The following is a 19,147-nucleotide window of genomic DNA, read 5'->3' as shown; positions in this document are numbered from 1 at the left end:
ATGCTAACCAGCTACAGAGTGGGAGGTTCTCGTCATTAACTTTGTTTTTTTTGATTATGTGACCACACAGAACAAGAAAATCTACAAAGGTGGTACCAAACTACACAGCCAAGTCTAATGGATTTCTCCATTTCAAATCACTTCTCCACTCTCCTTTGCATTTCACGTGATTATTGTGAGGATCAAGTAAGAAAATGTTCGTTAAGGTGCTCTATTAAAATATAAAGTCCTGAATCCTTTTTTAAATTCCATTTTTGTAGAGAGGTCCGAGTTTAAAAGAGAGGCGCTGAAGCACCTGATTTCTACATAATTGCTACCCGCCTCTACAATCTTTATTTTCAGAGACTCACTCATCTAATTCTCTTCCCAAAGAAGATCTCGGATTCCAGCCGGGGAGTACTCTTAAGCTTTTTCAAGTAGAGCACCCTGCTCAGGAGGCAGTAAACACCATCACAAGACAGAAAAGCCATCTTTTGCACTGTGCTGGAAACTCACGGCTTCAACTTACCCCTTGAGCACCAAACTGGTGTTCCACAGTTCCCAGCAAAGATTCCAGTGGGTTCCTGTCCGCTGCAGAGAGGGGAAAAGTTTAATGTCTGTCTAGTATCATACCTTACTTATGAGTACAGAAAAAGACTGTCAGCCTAAAGCTTCTCCATCATGCGTTAGGAAACCCACTTATGGACAGGCCGATAGACTCATTCTCAATAATCATCAGCTAACTTATCCTTCAGAGGACATTTTTTATTAGGTTCTCTAAACTAGATGAACAACAGTTACAAGAATTAAATCAGAGTAGCAGAAAGAGTTTGGATTTAAGAATGAGCCAGTTCTGGACCTCACCGGCACCTTGGCTGGTCCCTACCCATGTGTCTGAGGCCTGTTTCCTCATCTGTCAAACTGGACTACTGGGAACAGTAGTGGCGGCGGGAGTTAACCATTACCACGTGCTGACCACACTGCAGGCCCCAGTCTAACAGTTTATGTAAATATCTCATTTAAGCCCCCTGCTAACTCTAAAGGAGGGCTGGTTCCGCAGTGGGTAACTCCAAAGGCCACCAAACCGGCCACTGGCCAGCTGGGATATGGCAGCCACATACTGGTCATGTTTTGGCTCAGCACCCAACTTCTGTCCAAAAACTTCACTGTGATAGTTTGGAATAAATCACTCATTCCAGTGATAAACATTCTCCTATATCCTTAACTGCTTTTTCAGCCGAATCCAACAATTATTCTTCGTAACACATAAATAAGCCTTTGTGAATGGCTTTCATTACAGCTGAAGTCAGCTATAGGGGAGTACCTCCAACAATGAGTCAGACTAAGGAAAATTTTATAAAAAGGGAATTAGAATTAGCATGACCTAATCACATTAACCCCCAAATTTAACAAGAGCCACAAAGGCTCCCTCTAGGCTAAAGCAGGGAGGAGAAGAGAGATTACCTTTATATCTCTTTTTTTCCTCTTCGGTTAGATGTTCTGTCCGTATTTTGGTGATCACACTCACATTGTTCACTGTGTAAACCTTGAGAGATGTGTGCAAAAGGGAACCGTGACACAGGGAATCAAAACTCAGAAAGTAAGCATAGCAAGAGCAAGAATGCTGAAGCCAAAAAAAAAGAAAAATCCAGCAAAATAAAAATGAGAAATGGTTAACATTTATTAGGACCCTTCAGAGAAAATACACAGCTACCAACTGAGAAATGCATCAGCAGTTACTTTGCATCTAACATTTTAAATGACTCCCAAGGAGTTAACAGCGACAGGCTGCACCTTCCTACTTGCCCTTCTTGTTGCTAAACCCTCTCAGAGAATGTCCTGTGATTGGCTGGCTGGCTTCCTACTTAACCAAAGTACCCAGACCTGCATTGAGTACCTGGACTGCTCTGTGGTCCTCTTTCTTGTAAGACTGACTTAGACAGCCATCTGCTGGGCAGGAGGGGAAGAAGGAACACAAGGTTCCCTACCCGGTAGGATTTAGAGAAAACCAGCAAGCCACTATTTAAAAGGTATTCCATATATTGACCAAAAATTATTTCAACTGCCAGGGTCAATGCTCTGTTTTCAGGGTTGACTGAGGAATATGGAGGGTTGGAAAATCAAATCCCAACGTACAAAGATTCAGGAAACGCACTGGAAGGACTATTTCCAAATGCATCCTGCTGAGCATGACGTAAGGCTCCTCTGCTGACTCGGAGGTCACCAGAGGACCTGCAGCTCCTGGCCCCATCCCTGCGAGCCATCAGTCCCCGCTGTACTGCAGGGCTCACGAAAAGTCAGGACACAGCTTTCCAGCTGACACAGCGCCAGATGACTCGATCAACTGTCATCTCCACTATGACAACTATTTTCTAATTCACTGACGTCATGTTAAGTGGGCTGTAAGCCTACTGGTTACAATTAGGCTGACTAAAAAAAATTGGGGGACTCATAAAAGCTACTTAATTTTTTTTTAACCCACTCAGGTTATCCAAAAAGATGAACAAGCATTTTAAATCTAATTCTCTCTCTCTCTTTCTTTTTTTTTTTTTAAGAATGAAAGGAATTGCCAACCCTACCAGGACAACTGGTAGCTGTACTCATTTCTCTACAGCACTGTTTTTCTCTTTGGCATAACTAGAGATCTCCTCAGGACATGCTATCCCATTTTCTGAAAGTCAAAGAAGGGTATAATCCAAGTAAGAGACACACTAGACAGAACTTATTCCCCAGAGCACCTCATGGCACAGACGCATGACAAAATCGGAACAGACTCCTCATTTGCATAGAAGCTAAATAGCTATATTAAATCTTATTTTAAGAGTTTCCTTTTACCTTTGCTTCGTAACCATTAACAACTTCTGCTTTATCTGTCCTCCAGCCCCAGAATCCGGATTTAGTTCTGATAAAAAGTGAACACCACAAATTTCTACATGTACAATATGCCATTCAGATTTATCCCTGCAGCCTTTATAGTTTTCTTCCCCCAGCTTAATTTAGCGAAGGACACTTGGAAATTATGGCCCTGTTGTCCACAAAAGGATGTTATTAATGACAGATGGCTCAAGCACCCCCCCACCCACCTCCCCACAGTTATTAATCAGTTTGCCTCACCCCTGGCATAGAAAGCCTCCATTCTTGGCTTCTTTACAAAAACTGCCGACATGGGCGACAAAGGTGGTGACATTTATTGGACAGCTGTCCTAAAGTAAGTGAAGAGGACCAGTGTTCAAGGGCTGGCCACTAGGCGGTATCTGGGCCAGAGCATTTATCTGGGTCATCCTAACTGTGGACACGGATGTCAGTGGCTCTAACTCCATAAGTAGCCGTATTTCAATCGAGGAATTCTTAGAACAATGAGGCCACAGCCATCCTGCTCCTCAGGAGAAAACAGGTGGGGCAGGGACTCATCACTGTGGAGAGCTGCTTGCAGAAGCCATGAGTGTCTGCAAAATGGCTTGGGAGTCATGCATTTTATCAGGTTCGGTGCAGCAGGGGGAAAGAATGTCAAAAGCAGTTTTTCAGCCCGGCTGTTGAGTCTAGCCCTGTGGACCTGCTTTTAAAGTAGCCCAGCATTTCAGCAGCAGCTGCAGCACTGGTACAGTGCCTGAAAACCCAGTTACTCAACTCAGTATACTCCTGGAAAATTTAGGAACCAAAAGCGGCCGAGAAGCTCTGATTCTTTTTCAAAGCAGCTCACCCTGGAAAATGCTCCCACTCATGGGGCAGCCCTGCCCAGACTGCCCCCTTGTCTAGGACATCACATCCTAGCTCCACTGTGACTGCTGCACTTGGCCGTGCTGGGCCACTGCCTCCTGCTCCGACCCCGGAGTGAAGCAGGACCCCACTCGGGAAGCTCCAGGAATGGTGGCAGGAATGCGGTTATCTGCAAGCTCGCTTTTCTTCTCCTAATGGGATTTGGTAAACGAAAGCAGTCCAGACAAGGTCTAAGCAGTTTTCTGTGTATATTACAGTATATCAGAGAAAGGAGGGACCAGAGCTTTCATTTTCCTATTCGTTATCCACAGTCAGTACAACGTGACCCCTGGAGGGAGAGAGGAATCCTAAAGGGAGGACACCACATGCGAGCTGCCTCCAATTCACATTCCAAAAACAAGAGAACAGTCCCATGGGCAGGGAGTGAGGGACCACACCTGACTGACTGATAAACCAGTGATCAATGAAAATCGAGGTGTTCCTTTTGGTGAAGGAATTCAACCCTCAGTTCCTGTCTTTCACTAGGTACTTGGTATCTTGGCAAGGGAAATCATGGTTCTCTGGTGCACAGTCTTCTGAGGGACCCAAGGATGACGAGGTCTGCTCCACTTCATCCTTCACGGATGTGGAAAAATCAGAGCCGCACCTTCTCCCTGGGAACCGCCGCACTCCTCACTCACCTCCACCTGCTCTCTCCGCCATCCTGGCTGCTCCACTTCCTCTCCCACATCCACTGTATGACAGTTTAGCTACTAAACTCAATGTCTACATCCCATTTTAAAACCAAGAGACAACTCCTTGGTGCCTCAATTAACCGTACATGCAGAGGCATCCGAAAATGACAGGAGAAAACCCAGCATCCTCTTTTGCCATCTTCCCCTCTGCCTGTGTCCACTGAGACCACCACACCAAAGGCCACTGTGCAGGTGCTGGTACCCGGAGGCTGCTAAACAATGTGGAGAAAGGCTCTGCAGGTGGCAGGGAGTGTTTTAAGGTAGACAGAGCAGGATCTTTGAGAGGAAAGAAAATCCAGACTGCAACCAGAAGGTATATATCTGCAGGCCAAAAGTTCATGCAGGAAGAGTATTATTTTGTAAGCACTAAGTTCCAAGTTACAGATTAGAAGAAAGAAATGGATGAAAATGACTATTGTAATATAAGACAGCCACACCTTCCAGATTTAATCATTTAATCATACAAATGCTCGCTTACCCCGCCATAAGAAGCAGGCAAGCACACTTTTTCTATCAGCAGACCTCACCCTCAAGAGTGGCCTTCTTGTCCGAGGCATGAGAAGCTCCCTGAGCACATGTTTAATTCTGAACACCACTAAAAACAGGTGTCTTCTAGAAATTCTCTCTCAGCAACCCACTATTGGTTGCAAAAGGAGGGTTAGCCTGAACCATCTGAAAACCTTGTGACCACAGGAATACAAAATGCGACCTGGTCTCAGTACAGACGGAGGGGCTGTCATTGCCCATCTATCCTCCACTGGGTAACAGCCAGTAACCATCACACCCTGTGTAATTGACACTTCAGAGCAAACGACGATGCTATAAGTCTGCTGCTGAACTAGAGAGGACAGTGGCTCTTCTCATGACATCTGAGACTTCATCTTGAGATTCATTCATTTTTTTTTTCAGCTGAGGAAACAGAAACCTGGAGAGATGGAGCCAGCTGCTCAAAGCCACACTAGCAGCCCTGCCGATGGGGCCAGGTGCCTCCAACTCTGGTCTCTGCTGCTGCCCGCAGCCAGGAGGGCAGCCTGCCCCACCTTCCAGCTTTACGAACAGAACACTAAGCCAACGGGCCCTCCTGGTGTGTGGGAGTCTAGAGATGTCTTCCCAGGACCCTTCCAGGTAAAGCCACCATCCGTCCCTAATCCTGCTGCCCCTGGAAGACAGCAGCTGTCACCGGGAGAGGCCGGTGTGAGGAGGCGGGCACTAAGGGACTGACCCTGCCTGGGGGGTGCTACCAGCAAAGCTGCAGCAAACCTGGTGTTTCTCGTCTGCTATCAACAGGCACCCTAATTCCACGGCCTGATCTCAATTAGGGGAAAGGGGCACTTAGGTCTTACATCTGACTGAACAGAAAACTCAGTTTTATTTTATAAATTGTATACTGGAAACAATGAAGAAAAGAAAAAGAGAAGATTTAGTATATTGAATAAGAGAAAAGCAAGCCTAAATCCGGGAGGACGCTGTCCATGTTAGCTCACGTTACACTGCTCTGCTCTACAGAGAGCTGGGTGTGACATCCTAGCCACTCAGGGCTCCTCCAGACTGCCTTGGTTCAGTGTGTCTATGGTAGAAACACTCAGGCTAACACGGTGACAGCCTCCACATCCCTCACAAAGGTCCTCCCCGCCTCGGCGCGGCCCAGAGGCAGATGCCCAGAGACGGTGTCCTCATCTGGGTTACCGGAGGCACAGACCTCTCCAGGAGTTTCCTCAGGTAGTCTGGAATAAAACTGAAACCCCTCCAGACTCTTGCTCTAAACTATCAGGCCTCGTGTGGAAGCAGGGGGTAGACAAGGGGGAGAACCGCGTTTAACTGTATGATAAGCGTGAATCTCACTGCCTAATATCAGTATAACCGCTTTCAGTACTGGGTCGATTCTGCCTCGGAAGCTCAAAGCTCCATGGTTCGAGACTAGGGAGTTTTGTGGATTGCCAGACACAAAAATAAAATTCAAGTCAAATCCATTAGAAAGGGCCCATAAAAGAATATGAAGACGTTTCTTCAAGACTTAACAATGTGCTATAAAAATGATATGCTGTGGAGGATGTCAGCTATGGTTTGTTCAGTTAGAGCAGAGATCAACTTTAAAACCCACTGGTGTTTATTATGCCATATCAGAAAAATCCCAATCCACTCATAATTTCCAGTTAATATATACATGCCACTAAAGATGGCAGTAAAAGGATTAGACATTAAAATGCAGAATCTAAATCCATACCTTTCAAAAGCAATGTTTTTAGTGTCAAGGCTGGTGTTAATGACTGGGCTTGTGAGCCGCCTCTCAACCTCCCTGCTTTTCGGCTTCATCAAGTCCAGAGTGAGGCGCTCCATTTCCTGGGAAAGGTCAAAGTGTTCAGTAGTGACCACTTTGTCATCGTGGTTGACTTCCATCAACTCCGCCCAGTTGTCTGTTAATAGAAATGAGAACAGCTAAGCACAAGGCAAGGAGAAGGCAGAAGCAACCTCATATGGCAGATGCGCCATCTTTCCCGTCCCCTCTGCAGGCACCATCTGATGAAACCTGAAGACCACTGACTAGCGACTGCCTACTTGCCCAGGAATGATCTGGCCAACTTTCCATAATCAGAGGAAGCTCTGGGCCACCTGCCCCAGAGACGCAGACTTTTAAAATAATTTGCATTCTGTGTTAGCAACACATTTCATCTGTGTACTTCTTTACATATATGACTACATAATTAATGTAAATTACTTGTGCACGACACTGGGTCAGCCATGCCGTTTCTCCCCTCCACCAGGCAGGTCGCGCTTGGTTATGGAGGGAAGAGGAAGAGATGTAAGACAGAGCCAGCCTTGTGCTCAAAGGTTCAGGAATGTAAGACAGATATATGTCAAGAGGGTAACAGTGTTGGGTGGTACATGATATGTGCAAGAGAACTACCTAGACAAGGAAGAAGATGTAGGAGCTGAGAGCTGAATATTTAACAGGAATAACCACCACCACGACAGAACACACCCCAGACAGGCTCAGATAAGGCACATCAGTGGGAACACATTTCAATGGTTAAGAATCGCTCTGGACTGAGCAAGAGCAGTGATTACTGCAAGAAAAACACTCACCTTCTCCCTTAAATATAAAACTCCGCCTCCCTCTTATCCAGCTCATGTTCTCAAATCCCAGCAATGTGATATCCACGCGCAGTTTGGCACCACTTTTCCAAATGCGACAGACATCATTCGGGCATATTCTGGAAACCAAGGGCACTGGAGAAGAGGAGTACTATTGAGAAAAACCCGAGGGCCCAGCAGGACAGCCAGGCCCAGGAAGCCAGGATTCTGACTTTCTCAGAAGGACAGGAGTGGCAAGATGGTGACCGTCACACAGAACACTGATGAGAAGTCATTCTTAAAAAATAAAAACGGCCTTCTGTTCTGTAGCTGTTTATAAAAGTGCAGACCTGTGTGTCTCATCCAGAGACAACACTAAATGGATTTCCCAAGAGTATTCTCAGTCCTGAAACAAGGGACCTCGTACTGCCGGCCCCCAGGGCAACAGGGCATCCATCTGGCTCTCCTCAGCCACATGCCACTCTCACCACCTGGCTGCGGCCCACCCCCCTGCCTTACCCACCACTCAAGACATCACATGTCTGAAATGTGCTGCTTTTGAACAAAACCTGAAATCAGAGTGATTATCTGCATTAAAAAGAACTCAGTTCCGCAAAAGAATCTGAAGTTCTCTTCTTTTAAACACTTTTTACTTCATTTACATGTTTCATTGCACATATGATTTCTTGCCTGAAAGGGAAGTCTAGAAATGAAACTGGCTGAAAATCTGGGAGTTAGAAGCTGTCATTCACTCATCTACAAGAGACAGAACAGCTTGGAAAATCACTGTCAGTCAATGTGCCTTACATAAGATTCTGGAGAAATACATCCATTTTGTAAAAAAACAAGCTATTCCAATATTCATCTTATCTTCTTCCTTAGAAAGACAAGTTTGAGAGACTCAAGTTGACCATCATAAGGAAATGAGTAACTGAGTTACGATAAATCTGTTTACTAAGATTTCAGCCATTTAAAGGGACATTTTTAAAAACTAATTATATGGATAAATGTCAGCTACAAACGACAAAGGAGGAGACAAAATTGTCTATATATTACATTTACGAATGCCTGGGAGGAAAAGTCCTATGCATGTGGGAGAAGATTGGAACGCACCTAAAACATTAATAGCAGTTATGCTTAAGCGGGACTATGGGTGACTGTTTTTCCTTATTCTTATCTATGCATTTCCTAGATTTAAAAAAAAAATATATATATATATAACTTTTACAAAGGAAAAATAAGCCTATATTCAAGCTAAATAATTTTCAAGCCCACAGCCACTCACCCCAGCTGGTGAATTCCCATTTCATCTGCACATAGAAATCCGGAGCCTGAAGGACAAAGATTTAATAAATTACCCTGGGCACCATTAACTAACCACAGGCATGGTAAGGGTTAAGAGGATTTTTTAAAGGGGGAAGGGGATCAAACGGAAAATAAGAAGAAACATAAATTGCAAACCCATCAAACGAAATGCTTATTTTATGTTCAGGCTGTTATTTTATCTCCATATAAAATATGTCTAGACAGTTAATAAAGTTAACTGCAAGCAACAAGGTTGGAGGGAGATAAAAGTCAAATCTAATTTAGGGGCTCAATTGGGTTCCTAATAGTAGCAGCAAATGAGCCAGAAGAATGGGCTCAAACACCATCACTTGATGTGGGTAACAGGCTAGTCTAGGCGGAGAGAGAAGAATGTGGACTCCATCTGCTGTACAGGGAACATGACTGTAAAAGGCTCTGTGTGCTGGGAAGTGCTTCGTGTTTACTGGACCGCTCCGTGAAACCAAGAGGGTGCGAGGCACCACTTCCCCCGGAAGCTGAGTTTTCCCTCCAGTTAACAGATTTGCCCCAACTCTCCTCTTAAACTCTTAGAATTTGTCCCTGTGAGGCGTCACACCACCACATCAGCCCTACCTACTTAGGATGATTTTCTGACCCACCATGAATTCCTATAGAAGATTATTGGAGAGCTACTTAAGAAATCCAACAGTTACCATCCAAGAAGAGAAACGCTAGAAATTCCAGGTGTTTTTTCTGTTCCAAAAAAAACAGATTCCAATGATAGGCGAGGATACTCCAAGGGGCAGTGGATAAGAAATGGATGTATATAAAAAGGAGACGCTGTTGACAGACCATCAGCCACGGCCTCTGGTGCCTGTAGGCACAGGGTATTTGTGGGCTGTCTATAGCCTCCAGGAGAGAATACAATTCAATGCAGTCCATTGCTACGGATCAATACAGGTGAAAAAAGAAAATCCTTTACACTGAATTTTTTAAATGTGGGTGACTCCACGTTAAATAGTCATTTTCTGCTTTGTCAAATGGACAAATGATGTTTTTACTTCTTCCTGCAGTGAGTTAGAGAAAACAATGAATCTATGTGGCCTTTGTGCAAACACACACCTATTTTAAAAACGATGCATGAACATATGTATGTATATGCATGACTGAGACACTGTGCTGTACACCAGAGACTGACACGTTATAATTGACTGTACTTCAATTTAAAAAATAAATAAAAACAATGGATACAACTATTTCATATTTCATGGGAGATTTCTGTGTGGAACATGGAAAATGAGTGTCTTAGGCAGGATTTAGTGTAAGTGTCTTAGAAATTCTTTTTAAAAAGTGTGCTCAGATAACAAGCAGTGATTGTTTTACAGCAAAGTTATTCCTTTTCTCAACAAAACTGTTAATTTTTCTCAAGAAATTTATTTTGACTGAAGTTGTAAAGCTGATTTACCTAGCAAATATGTCTGGAAATATTTAGGGGGGCTCACTTCACTGCTTCAACTAAACAACATGAAAATTGAACTGTGGGTACTTTGTCTCCTGCTGCCCCAGGAATATTGCACATGGTTGACCAATAAGATAGTTATTTCTGGTGACAAAGGCTATCTGAAGAATGGTAACCATCATCCAAAACAATCCATGGGTCTAGAAGTAAAAATGTTTAGGAACATTCTCTAAGTGTCACAGAGCCCACACACATTAATTTATAAGACAGACTGCCCCAAAGCCACTAGCTTTATGTAAATTAAGGTGATGGATTAGAAGCCACAAAATACTAATGGCTAGACGTGACAGGGGTGTCCAGGAGAACTGCACATAGACTTCTGAGCCTCAACAAGCCCTAAAAATCCCTGTACAGTAACCATGTTCATTACAATTTCCCCAAGATGACTTGAGCTCAGGATGCTACTTTTAAGAAAACAGGTACCTAGACAAATTAATTGTTCGATGTCCATTTGTCTTGTTATAATTTTAAAATAGCACTTAAAAGGGTAAGCCTAGTGAACTAGAAATAGCATTCGTGAAAGACCTCATACATTTGAACAAGATGGAAAAGCCAGGAACAACGCTCTTCAGTATGCGATGTCACGTTCACCATTCATGAAACTCTTTAGGAAGGCACACACAGATGTCAAACTTTGTCTCCGGCTGCTGTGTCAGCATCTAACTCAAATTATGGCATTGTCAATTTTTATGGATACCTCGAGAATTTTTCGGAGCAGCTCGGGAACTCCCTCAAGGGCCATGGATGTGTTGTGGTAGTCTCGGTGTTGAAGAACCGTGTACACCATCTCGGGATCACCCGTGCTCACAGCCTCGTGTAAAACTGGAAGGCAAATAGGTGAAATTTGATCACCCAGTATTCTCATACTTTCTGACAAACTCCAAAGCCAGTTTGAAAAGTCATCTATATGGACCAAAGGCCAGCATTTTCTTCAAAGCGGGACAGAGGCTGTAGTCCCATCTTATCTTTACGACCATGACTATTTATTTCTCATAATTATTTATTGCTCATAACTGAGTGAGAAGAAAAGAAAACAGAGCACTCAGCCTCTTGATCAACCCTTCCTTCCCTTTCCCCTCTTTCTTAGCACTGGCTTTGAAATCCCAACGGTGTCTTCAGAGAGCTGGCTTTAGCTGAGTGATCACAAACCTGTGGTTGCGTGGAGGTAGGCAGGCAGGGCTTGGACTGTGTGGATCCTTGCTCAGTCAACTCAGAATTACTCTGACCAATAGTACGAGAGCTTGCAGAAAGTGAAGTGCCAGGATTGCACTGGAAAAGGCTACTACTTTCAGCCATAATTTCTTTTTCATTGTGTTCATCGTGATGGACTCGCTGGAGTTACCATCACATTCCTCAGGGGGAGTCTGGCCTCCACGTTCACGTATGTGGCACTGAGAGCCGCTTTCTGGATGAGGAGTCACCCTCTACCCAGGGCTTTTGGCCCAGGACACAATTGGGACCATTGTGCTGCCGCTCAGCCAGCAGCATCTGAGGCTCTCATCTCCTCGCCTGGCGCCAAGTCCCAAGAGAGAAAGAGCCTTAAGATAAAGATGACTCTGAGCACAATGAGGATTGAGACTGGCCCTTATTCAGAAAGAGAAAACAAAATGAAAGGCTTTACATTTATTTTTGACAAGTATACTTGCCTGTCCAGCCCTCACGATTTTCTTTCGTAACATCTGCTTTATGTCGGAGCAAGACTCTAGCAGATTCCAAATGTCCCAGAGAAACAGCAAGATGCAATAAGGTTCGACCTCGTGGATCCAGAGCCTCCACGTTCTGTAATGTAAAGACTGGCATTTATATAATTGGATATATTATACAAAAATGTGTAAGTGAGTTTGAGGTTATTATTATTATTATTAAGTATAAAAATAATATAATATTATTATTAATATTAAGTATAAAAATTTAAAATAGTATTCGCACATTCATGACAGCAATATACGGAACAATGACAACATGTGGGCAAGACTGAAACATGAATCTGAGGGCTATAAATAAAGATGACAGTTACTGACTTCCTTTTTCTATAAAGTTAAGTGCCTCATAAATAAACATTGGCTATAGGCCTCAGATCATCAGACATAACCCCACGCACCAACAGCGCTCAACCCAACAGCACACAAATTAAGTCCACATGGAAACGCAACCACCCGATGACCCGGAACATGGGAGATTTCTCCAGCACGTATCAGCATTCAGGTCTAGAACAGGAAGTGAAGGACTTTAATCAAAACTGAAAGCACAGAAGATAATTTGGGCTAGTATAAAATTACATCCTCTAGCTGGATTCCCACCAAAACACCTCTCTCGTGATTGTGTGTTGAGTTCCAAGTGCCCTGAAGTCACAGTACCCACGGGTCCTACAGTCAGTGAGCCTGATCTGCCAGACGTGTCTGTGGACATTTAAAACAAAAAGATTTTAAATTTTTGGCGAGGGAGGCAATAAGGTTTATTTATTTATTTGTTTGTTTATTTATTCATTCATTAATTCATTTGGCAGAGGTACTGGGGACCGAATCCAGGACCTTGTGCATGCTAAGCACGCACTCTACCACTGAACTGTACCCTCCTCCCACGTGGACATATTTATAAATAAACTTAAGACCGCACACATGCCATTTCAGTCCATCTCCCAGGCTAGACAAACCTATTTGCTTGTTACTCTTCATTCCTATTCCGACCCTCCTTCCAGCACCTGCGCTGGGTGTCCAGAGCCAACCGGCAGGCTCTCTGGTGTGAGCTCAGTCTGAATGATGGTTGCTGCCTTCCAAAGATGGCTCTGAGCGTTCTCCTGGGAACACAAGAAACTGCCACAGGACCTTCGGCCTGTGAAAACGTTTCAGTGCCATAATACTTCTTAGAAAATGTGATTTGAGATGCTAGTCGTTGGGCAGCCTCTAAAGACTCCAGAACGTGCCACTCTGGGCCACAGGAAAGCAAGTAAGTACGACTGGGGGTAAACAGCTACGAGCCACCAGCTTCTGCACCTCCCGTTTTGCTAACTGTCGTGGTGGAGTGAAGATGGGAACCGCTACTAAGGAATAACTGATGTGCTCGAAAACACTGCCGAGTGAACACACGTCCTCCTGGGCCAGCCCCAGACCTCAGCGTTCACTCTGGCACTGACACGCCAACATGCCCCCTGGAGTGGGGCCCACACCACCTGCGATTCCCTGACTTCTCCCAAAGCTATGGCTTTTCTGTCTCACCAGAGAGATGGAGAATTCCAAAGGGCAGGATCCAAGTCTTACATTTTTTAGCTTCTGCCACCCTAATGTGCCAGTCTCTAATATGCATTAAATCATTGTTCTTCAAAAAAAAAAAAAAGTATGGAGGAGAATATAGCGCTCAAAGGTAGAGTGCGTCCTTAGAATGCCCAAGGTCCTGGGTTCAATCCCCAGTACTTCCAATAAATAAATAAATAATAAATAAACTCTATTTGCTCCCCCCAAAAATTTAAAATTAAAAAAAAAATTTAATTAAAAAAATTACCCAGTTACCTCCATTAAAATAAATAAACAAACCTAATCACCGCCCCCCAACACACAAAGTAATATAAACAGTGTAAAACTATTAACTTAATCGAAGTTTAGCAGGAAATAATTAGCAAATTCATTATCTTCTTTCCTGTCTATTATAAATACTGTTTTTTTTACCCAGCAATTTCAATCTACTGCATGAAAGGTGTTAGGTTTAGCACACTGCCTGACATTGGAGATGCTTAACAATATTTGTGACACAAAAGGGGAAACTCTACTTCAATTCACACCCCAGAACAAAACTAACATTTCAGACTAAGGATTAACAGGGCAAGCTCCTGGGCAGTTAGATACGATGTGTACTGTCAAACACAAATATATTAAGTTGTTGACTTTTTTCTGTTTTGGACCACAGGGAGAACTGTGTGTCTCAGCCACGAAGCAGAACACTCTGCATGGCTAATTATGACTGTTCAGAGCCTCCAATGCCTCTCTTTCTCGTGAAAGGAGAGGAGAAAGGAAGAATGATATAATATATTCTGGTGACGGTGATTTAAAACAATAAATGGACAAAAAGGAAAAAAAACAATGGATGATTATAGTGGAAGTCAGTGAAAAAGAGGATACAAAATAAACGGAGAAAAATCAACAAAACCAAAAGTTGGCTCTAGGAGAATATCAACAAAAACTGACAAACTTTCAGCTAGACTGACCAAGGGGGGATAAAAAACTCAAATTATCAAAATCAGGAATGAAAAAGGGTATATTAACCAACTCTACAGAAATAAGGCATCTTATAAAGGAATACCATGAACAACCATATGCCAACAAAGTAGAGAACTTGGATGAAATGCACATATTCCTAGACAGACACAAACTAGCAACACTGACTTAAGAAAAAAATTGAAAATCTGAATAATCTTATAACAAGTAAAGAGACTGAATCAGTAATTTTACAACTTCCCAGGAAAAAAACCTCAGGCTCAGATGCCTTTACTGGTGAATTCTACCAAACATTCAAAGAATTAATACCAATTCTTAACAAACCCCAAAAAATAGAAGAGGAAGCAAAACTTCCCGACTTATTTTATAAGCCCAGTATTATCCTGACGACAGACATATCACACACACACAAAAGAAAACCACCAATATCTCATGAATACAGATACAAAAATCCTCAACAATATTTTAGCAAAGCAAATTCAGCAACATATGGAAAGGGTTATTGTACACCATGACCAAGTGAGTTTACCCCACAATTGCAAGGATGGTTTAACATCTGATAATCAATTAATGTAACATACCACATCAATAGAATAAAATAAAATAACACATGATCATCTCAATAAATGCATGCTGTGATCTGAATGTGATGTGTCCCCCCAAAATTCATATGCTGAAATCCTAATCTCCAAAGATGATGATATTAGGAAGTGGAGCCTTTGGGCATGGGGGTGGCTGTGCCCTCACGAATGGAATTAGTGCCTTATAAAAGAGGCCCCAGAGAGCTTGCTAACCCTCTTCTGCCTTCAGTGAGAAGGCACCTGCTACAAATCAGAAAGAGAGCCCTCACCAGCCACCACACCAAACCTGTTGGCACCATGATCTTGGACTTCAAGTCTCCAGAACTATGAGAAATTAATATCTATTGTTTATAAACTACCCACTCTGTGATATTTTGTTATCGCAGCCCAGATGGACTAAGACAATGCAGGAAAAGCATTTCACAAAATCCTACACTCGTTCATGATAAAATTAAAAAAAAAAAAACCTCAGCAAACTAGGAATAGAAGGGAACTTCCTCAAAGACCATACACCTATGGAAAACCCAGAGCTAACATCTTACTTAATGGTGAATGACTGGATGCCTTCCTCCTAAGATAAGGAACTAGACAAGAATGTTCTCTTTTATCACTTCTGTTGAACATTGTACTAGAAGCTGTAACCAGGGCAATAAGGCAAGAAAAAAAAAGGCATTCAGATTGAAAGGAAGAAATAAAACTGTCTCTACTGACAGACAATATGATCTCATATAAAGTCCTAAGGAATCCACTTAAGCTATTAGAACTAATAAATGAATTCAGCAAGGTTGCAGGTTACAAGATCAATATAGAAAAATCAACTGTATATCTATACACTTGTAACAAACAACTCATAAATGAAATTAAGAAAACAATTTATAATAGCATCAAAAAGAACAGAACAGTTAGAAATAACTAAAGAACAAAACTTATACTCTGAAAACTATAAAGCATTGCAGATAGAAATTAAGATCTAAATAAATGGAAAAACAGCCCATGTTCATGGTTTGTATGACTTAATAGTTAACATGTAAAACTTCCTAAACTGAGCTACAGAGTCAATGCAATCTCTGTCAAAATTGCAGTTGACTTTTTGCAGAAATCAACAAGCTGATACTGAAATTCATACAGAAATACAAATATCCCCAGACAGCCAAAACTATCTTGAAAAGAAGAATAAAGTTTGAGGACTCACACTTCCAAATTTCAAAATTTACAAAAGCAATCAAGACAGTGTGGTACTGGCATATGGACAGACATATAAATCAACAGAACACAGTTTAGAGTCCAGAAATAAACTTACACACTTACGGTCAATTGATTTTCAACAAGGTGCCAAGATAATTCAGTAGGAAAAGAATAATCTTTTCAACAAATGGTGCCTGAACAACCAGATATCCACATGTGTACACCATATGCAGGAATTAGCTCAAAGTTGATCAGAAACCTAAATGTGAGAGCTAAAACAATACAACTCCCAGAAGAAAACGCAAGATTATATCTTTGTGACCTTGGGTTAAGCAAAACCTTCTCGGATCCAACACCAAAAACATAAGAGATAAAAGAAAATACAAATAAATTACACTTCATTAAAACTGAAAACTTGTACTTCAAATGACATAAAGAAAGTAAAAAGACAGAATGGGAGAACATATTTGCAAGTCATATATACTTAATAAGGGGCTAGTATCCCGAACTTGTGAAGAAGTCTAACGACTCAAGTACAAAAAGACAAATAATCCAGTTTTTAAATGGGCAAAGGATTTAAACAGACATTTCTTCAAAGAACATATGCCAATGGCCAACAAGCACATGAAAGATGCTCAACATAACGAATTATTAAGGAAATGCAAATCAAAACCACAATGAGATACCACTCCATACCCATTAGGGTGGCTACAATCAAAAAGACAGACAATAACAAGTGTTGACAAGGATGTGGAGAAACTAGAACCCTCATACACTGCTGGTGGGACTGTGAAATGTGCAAGCAACTTGAAAAAACAGTTGGCAGTTCCTCAGAAAGTTAAGACCCAGCAATTCTTCTTGTAGGTATTTACCCAAGAAAAAGAAAAATATACCACCACACAAAAACATGTACACAGATGTGCATAACAGTATTATACATAATAGCCAGAAAGGGGGGGGGAGCCATAAATGTCCATCAGCTGGCAAATGAATAAACAAAATGTGGTATATATACTATTATTATATACATGGTATTATTCTGCCATAAAAAGGAACGAAGTACTAAAACATGTCACGACATGGATGAACCTTGAAAACATCACATTAGGTTAGAGAAGCCAAACACAAAAGGCCAGATAGTGTATGATTCCATTTATATGAAATGTCCAGAATGAGCAAATCTATAGAGACAGCAGGTAGCTTAATGGTTGCCTGAGGCTGAAGGGATTGGGGGGAAATGCGGAATGACAGCGAATGGGTGTGGGGTTTCTTTTTGATGAAAATGTTCTGGAATGTGGTAGTGATGATAGTTGCACAACTCAGTGAACATACTAAAGAACAGTGAATAATACACTTCAATCGGTGAATTGAAGAAGTGAATTATATCTCAATAAAGATGTTTTAAAAATCAACCTAGGTATACGGTTCATGCAAAACATAAAACTAATCTACCATCAATATACGTAGTATATGGATGACTGAAGCATTATGCTGTACACCAGAAAATGATGCAACATTGTAAACTGACTATACTTCAATTTTAAAAAAGTAAATTAAAAATAAAAACTAATCTGCCATCTATATGCTGTTTGACAAGTTGCTTAATTTCTCCTGGGCTTCAGTTTGCTCTCTTGTAAAATGGAAATTAAAAAAAAAAAAAAAAAGAACCACCTACCTTGCAAAGTTTTTATAAGGGCAAAGGCACAATGCCTAACCCCAGAGTAAGCACTCAGAGGAGTTCACACTTACTACCATATACCCACACTGCATAGTTTCATGTAAGCTGTCACTTTCCCCCTAAAAGGGATTTGTTCAAATTATCTTATGGTTAATAGTGGGGCGTAGGGTCTTCAACTAATGACATCAGTTTAGTGAGCAAGAGCTTTCAGAATTGAACTGGAATTCACTTTCAAAGCTCATCATTTACGCTTTTCTTTTCAGGTTCTTCAGTCATGAGCTATACCACGTAAAAAAATGCCCGCCCCTCTTCCACTATCATAGTGCCCCAAAAGAAGAAAAGGAAGGAGATTTCTGCACATCTCCCTGTGTGCTAATTGAAGCCCACCGACTTTTCTCATCCAAGCTCTCTTGACCAGCCTGCTGAACTCCAGCGGCCGTAAAGGCGGAGCTGAGTCTGTCTGTCTTTCTGTCTGCAGAGCAGACAACTGGGCCCACTGCCGGGTCCCTCAGTAGCCTCAGGTGAGTCACTTAAGCCCTCTGAGCCTTGGTACCTAGCACGCAGTGAAAGCTCCAGAAACTATCACAGGGACCTACCTCCTGGGGGGCCTCAGGCAAGAGGATGCTCACTGGCCCCAATGCATTCTCTTAGGAGGACAACCACCCTCATTCCCGTGCACCCTGGTCCTCTGCGGCTGCGGCCTGAGCTGGTTCTCCCACCCCAGTTCGGGAGTCGTGGGAGGTATCCATATAGGCCTGGCTCCTAAGCCAAGCCTGAGCCACTGCGGGCTGAGGAAGAGCACCTGAGAGCAGGCTCCTGGCTCTTTATCTTGGATTCACAGCCTCTGGCTCCTGGCAGGCCTCCAGCTAACAGGCACTGGCTTGACTGTGTGCCCAGTGGCCTCACCCAGCCTTGCCCCAGGCTGGGATGAGAACCCCAGGGTAGTTCCCCGTTAGGCTCCGAGCACTGCTGCTGCTCAGAACATCCTCTTCCTCTTGCCCAGATTCTGTGCTTTTTCACCTGCTGGCTCCTAACCCGGGGCTGCCACCCTCCACCCGACTCTGTCCCAGGGTTTCCCCTCCCCTGACTAAGACGGCACTGACTGACCTTTGCATTTGTCCCCTTAAATTTTTCATTCATTCTCCCAGCATCAGTAGGAAGACCAGAGATGTTGAACAGACCTCTTTGGC

The 19,147-nt window shown here is 42.7% G+C and overlaps 1 protein-coding gene across 2 annotated transcripts in view; it reads right to left on the bottom strand.

The window, feature by feature from the left end:
- The window catches only part of ANKRD13A (ankyrin repeat domain 13A), a 29,744-nt gene that overhangs the window by 6,678 nt on the left and 3,919 nt on the right, over nucleotides 1-19,147 (bottom strand). Inside the window, exons 2-9 of one of the 2 annotated variants that reach the window (XM_006204773.3) lie at nucleotides 11,952-12,084; nucleotides 11,003-11,127; nucleotides 8,788-8,833; nucleotides 7,515-7,658; nucleotides 6,655-6,844; nucleotides 2,815-2,881; nucleotides 1,444-1,525; nucleotides 509-570 (exon numbers count right to left, since the gene is read on the bottom strand). In XM_006204773.3, the coding sequence (XP_006204835.1) occupies nucleotides 509-570; nucleotides 1,444-1,525; nucleotides 2,815-2,881; nucleotides 6,655-6,844; nucleotides 7,515-7,658; nucleotides 8,788-8,833; nucleotides 11,003-11,127; nucleotides 11,952-12,084 (849 nt within the window). The remainder of the gene's footprint in view (nucleotides 1-508; nucleotides 571-1,443; nucleotides 1,526-2,814; nucleotides 2,882-6,654; nucleotides 6,845-7,514; nucleotides 7,659-8,787; nucleotides 8,834-11,002; nucleotides 11,128-11,951; nucleotides 12,085-19,147) is intronic. The other variant, XM_072953235.1, reaches the window with a different exon arrangement.

This window comes from Vicugna pacos, chromosome 32 (genome assembly GCF_048564905.1).
Source record: "Vicugna pacos chromosome 32, VicPac4, whole genome shotgun sequence".
In the NCBI taxonomy this organism is placed as follows: domain Eukaryota; kingdom Metazoa; phylum Chordata; class Mammalia; order Artiodactyla; family Camelidae; genus Vicugna; species Vicugna pacos.
Note: the sequence above shows the minus strand (reverse complement) of the source record. Positions and strands in the feature narration are given on the sequence as shown.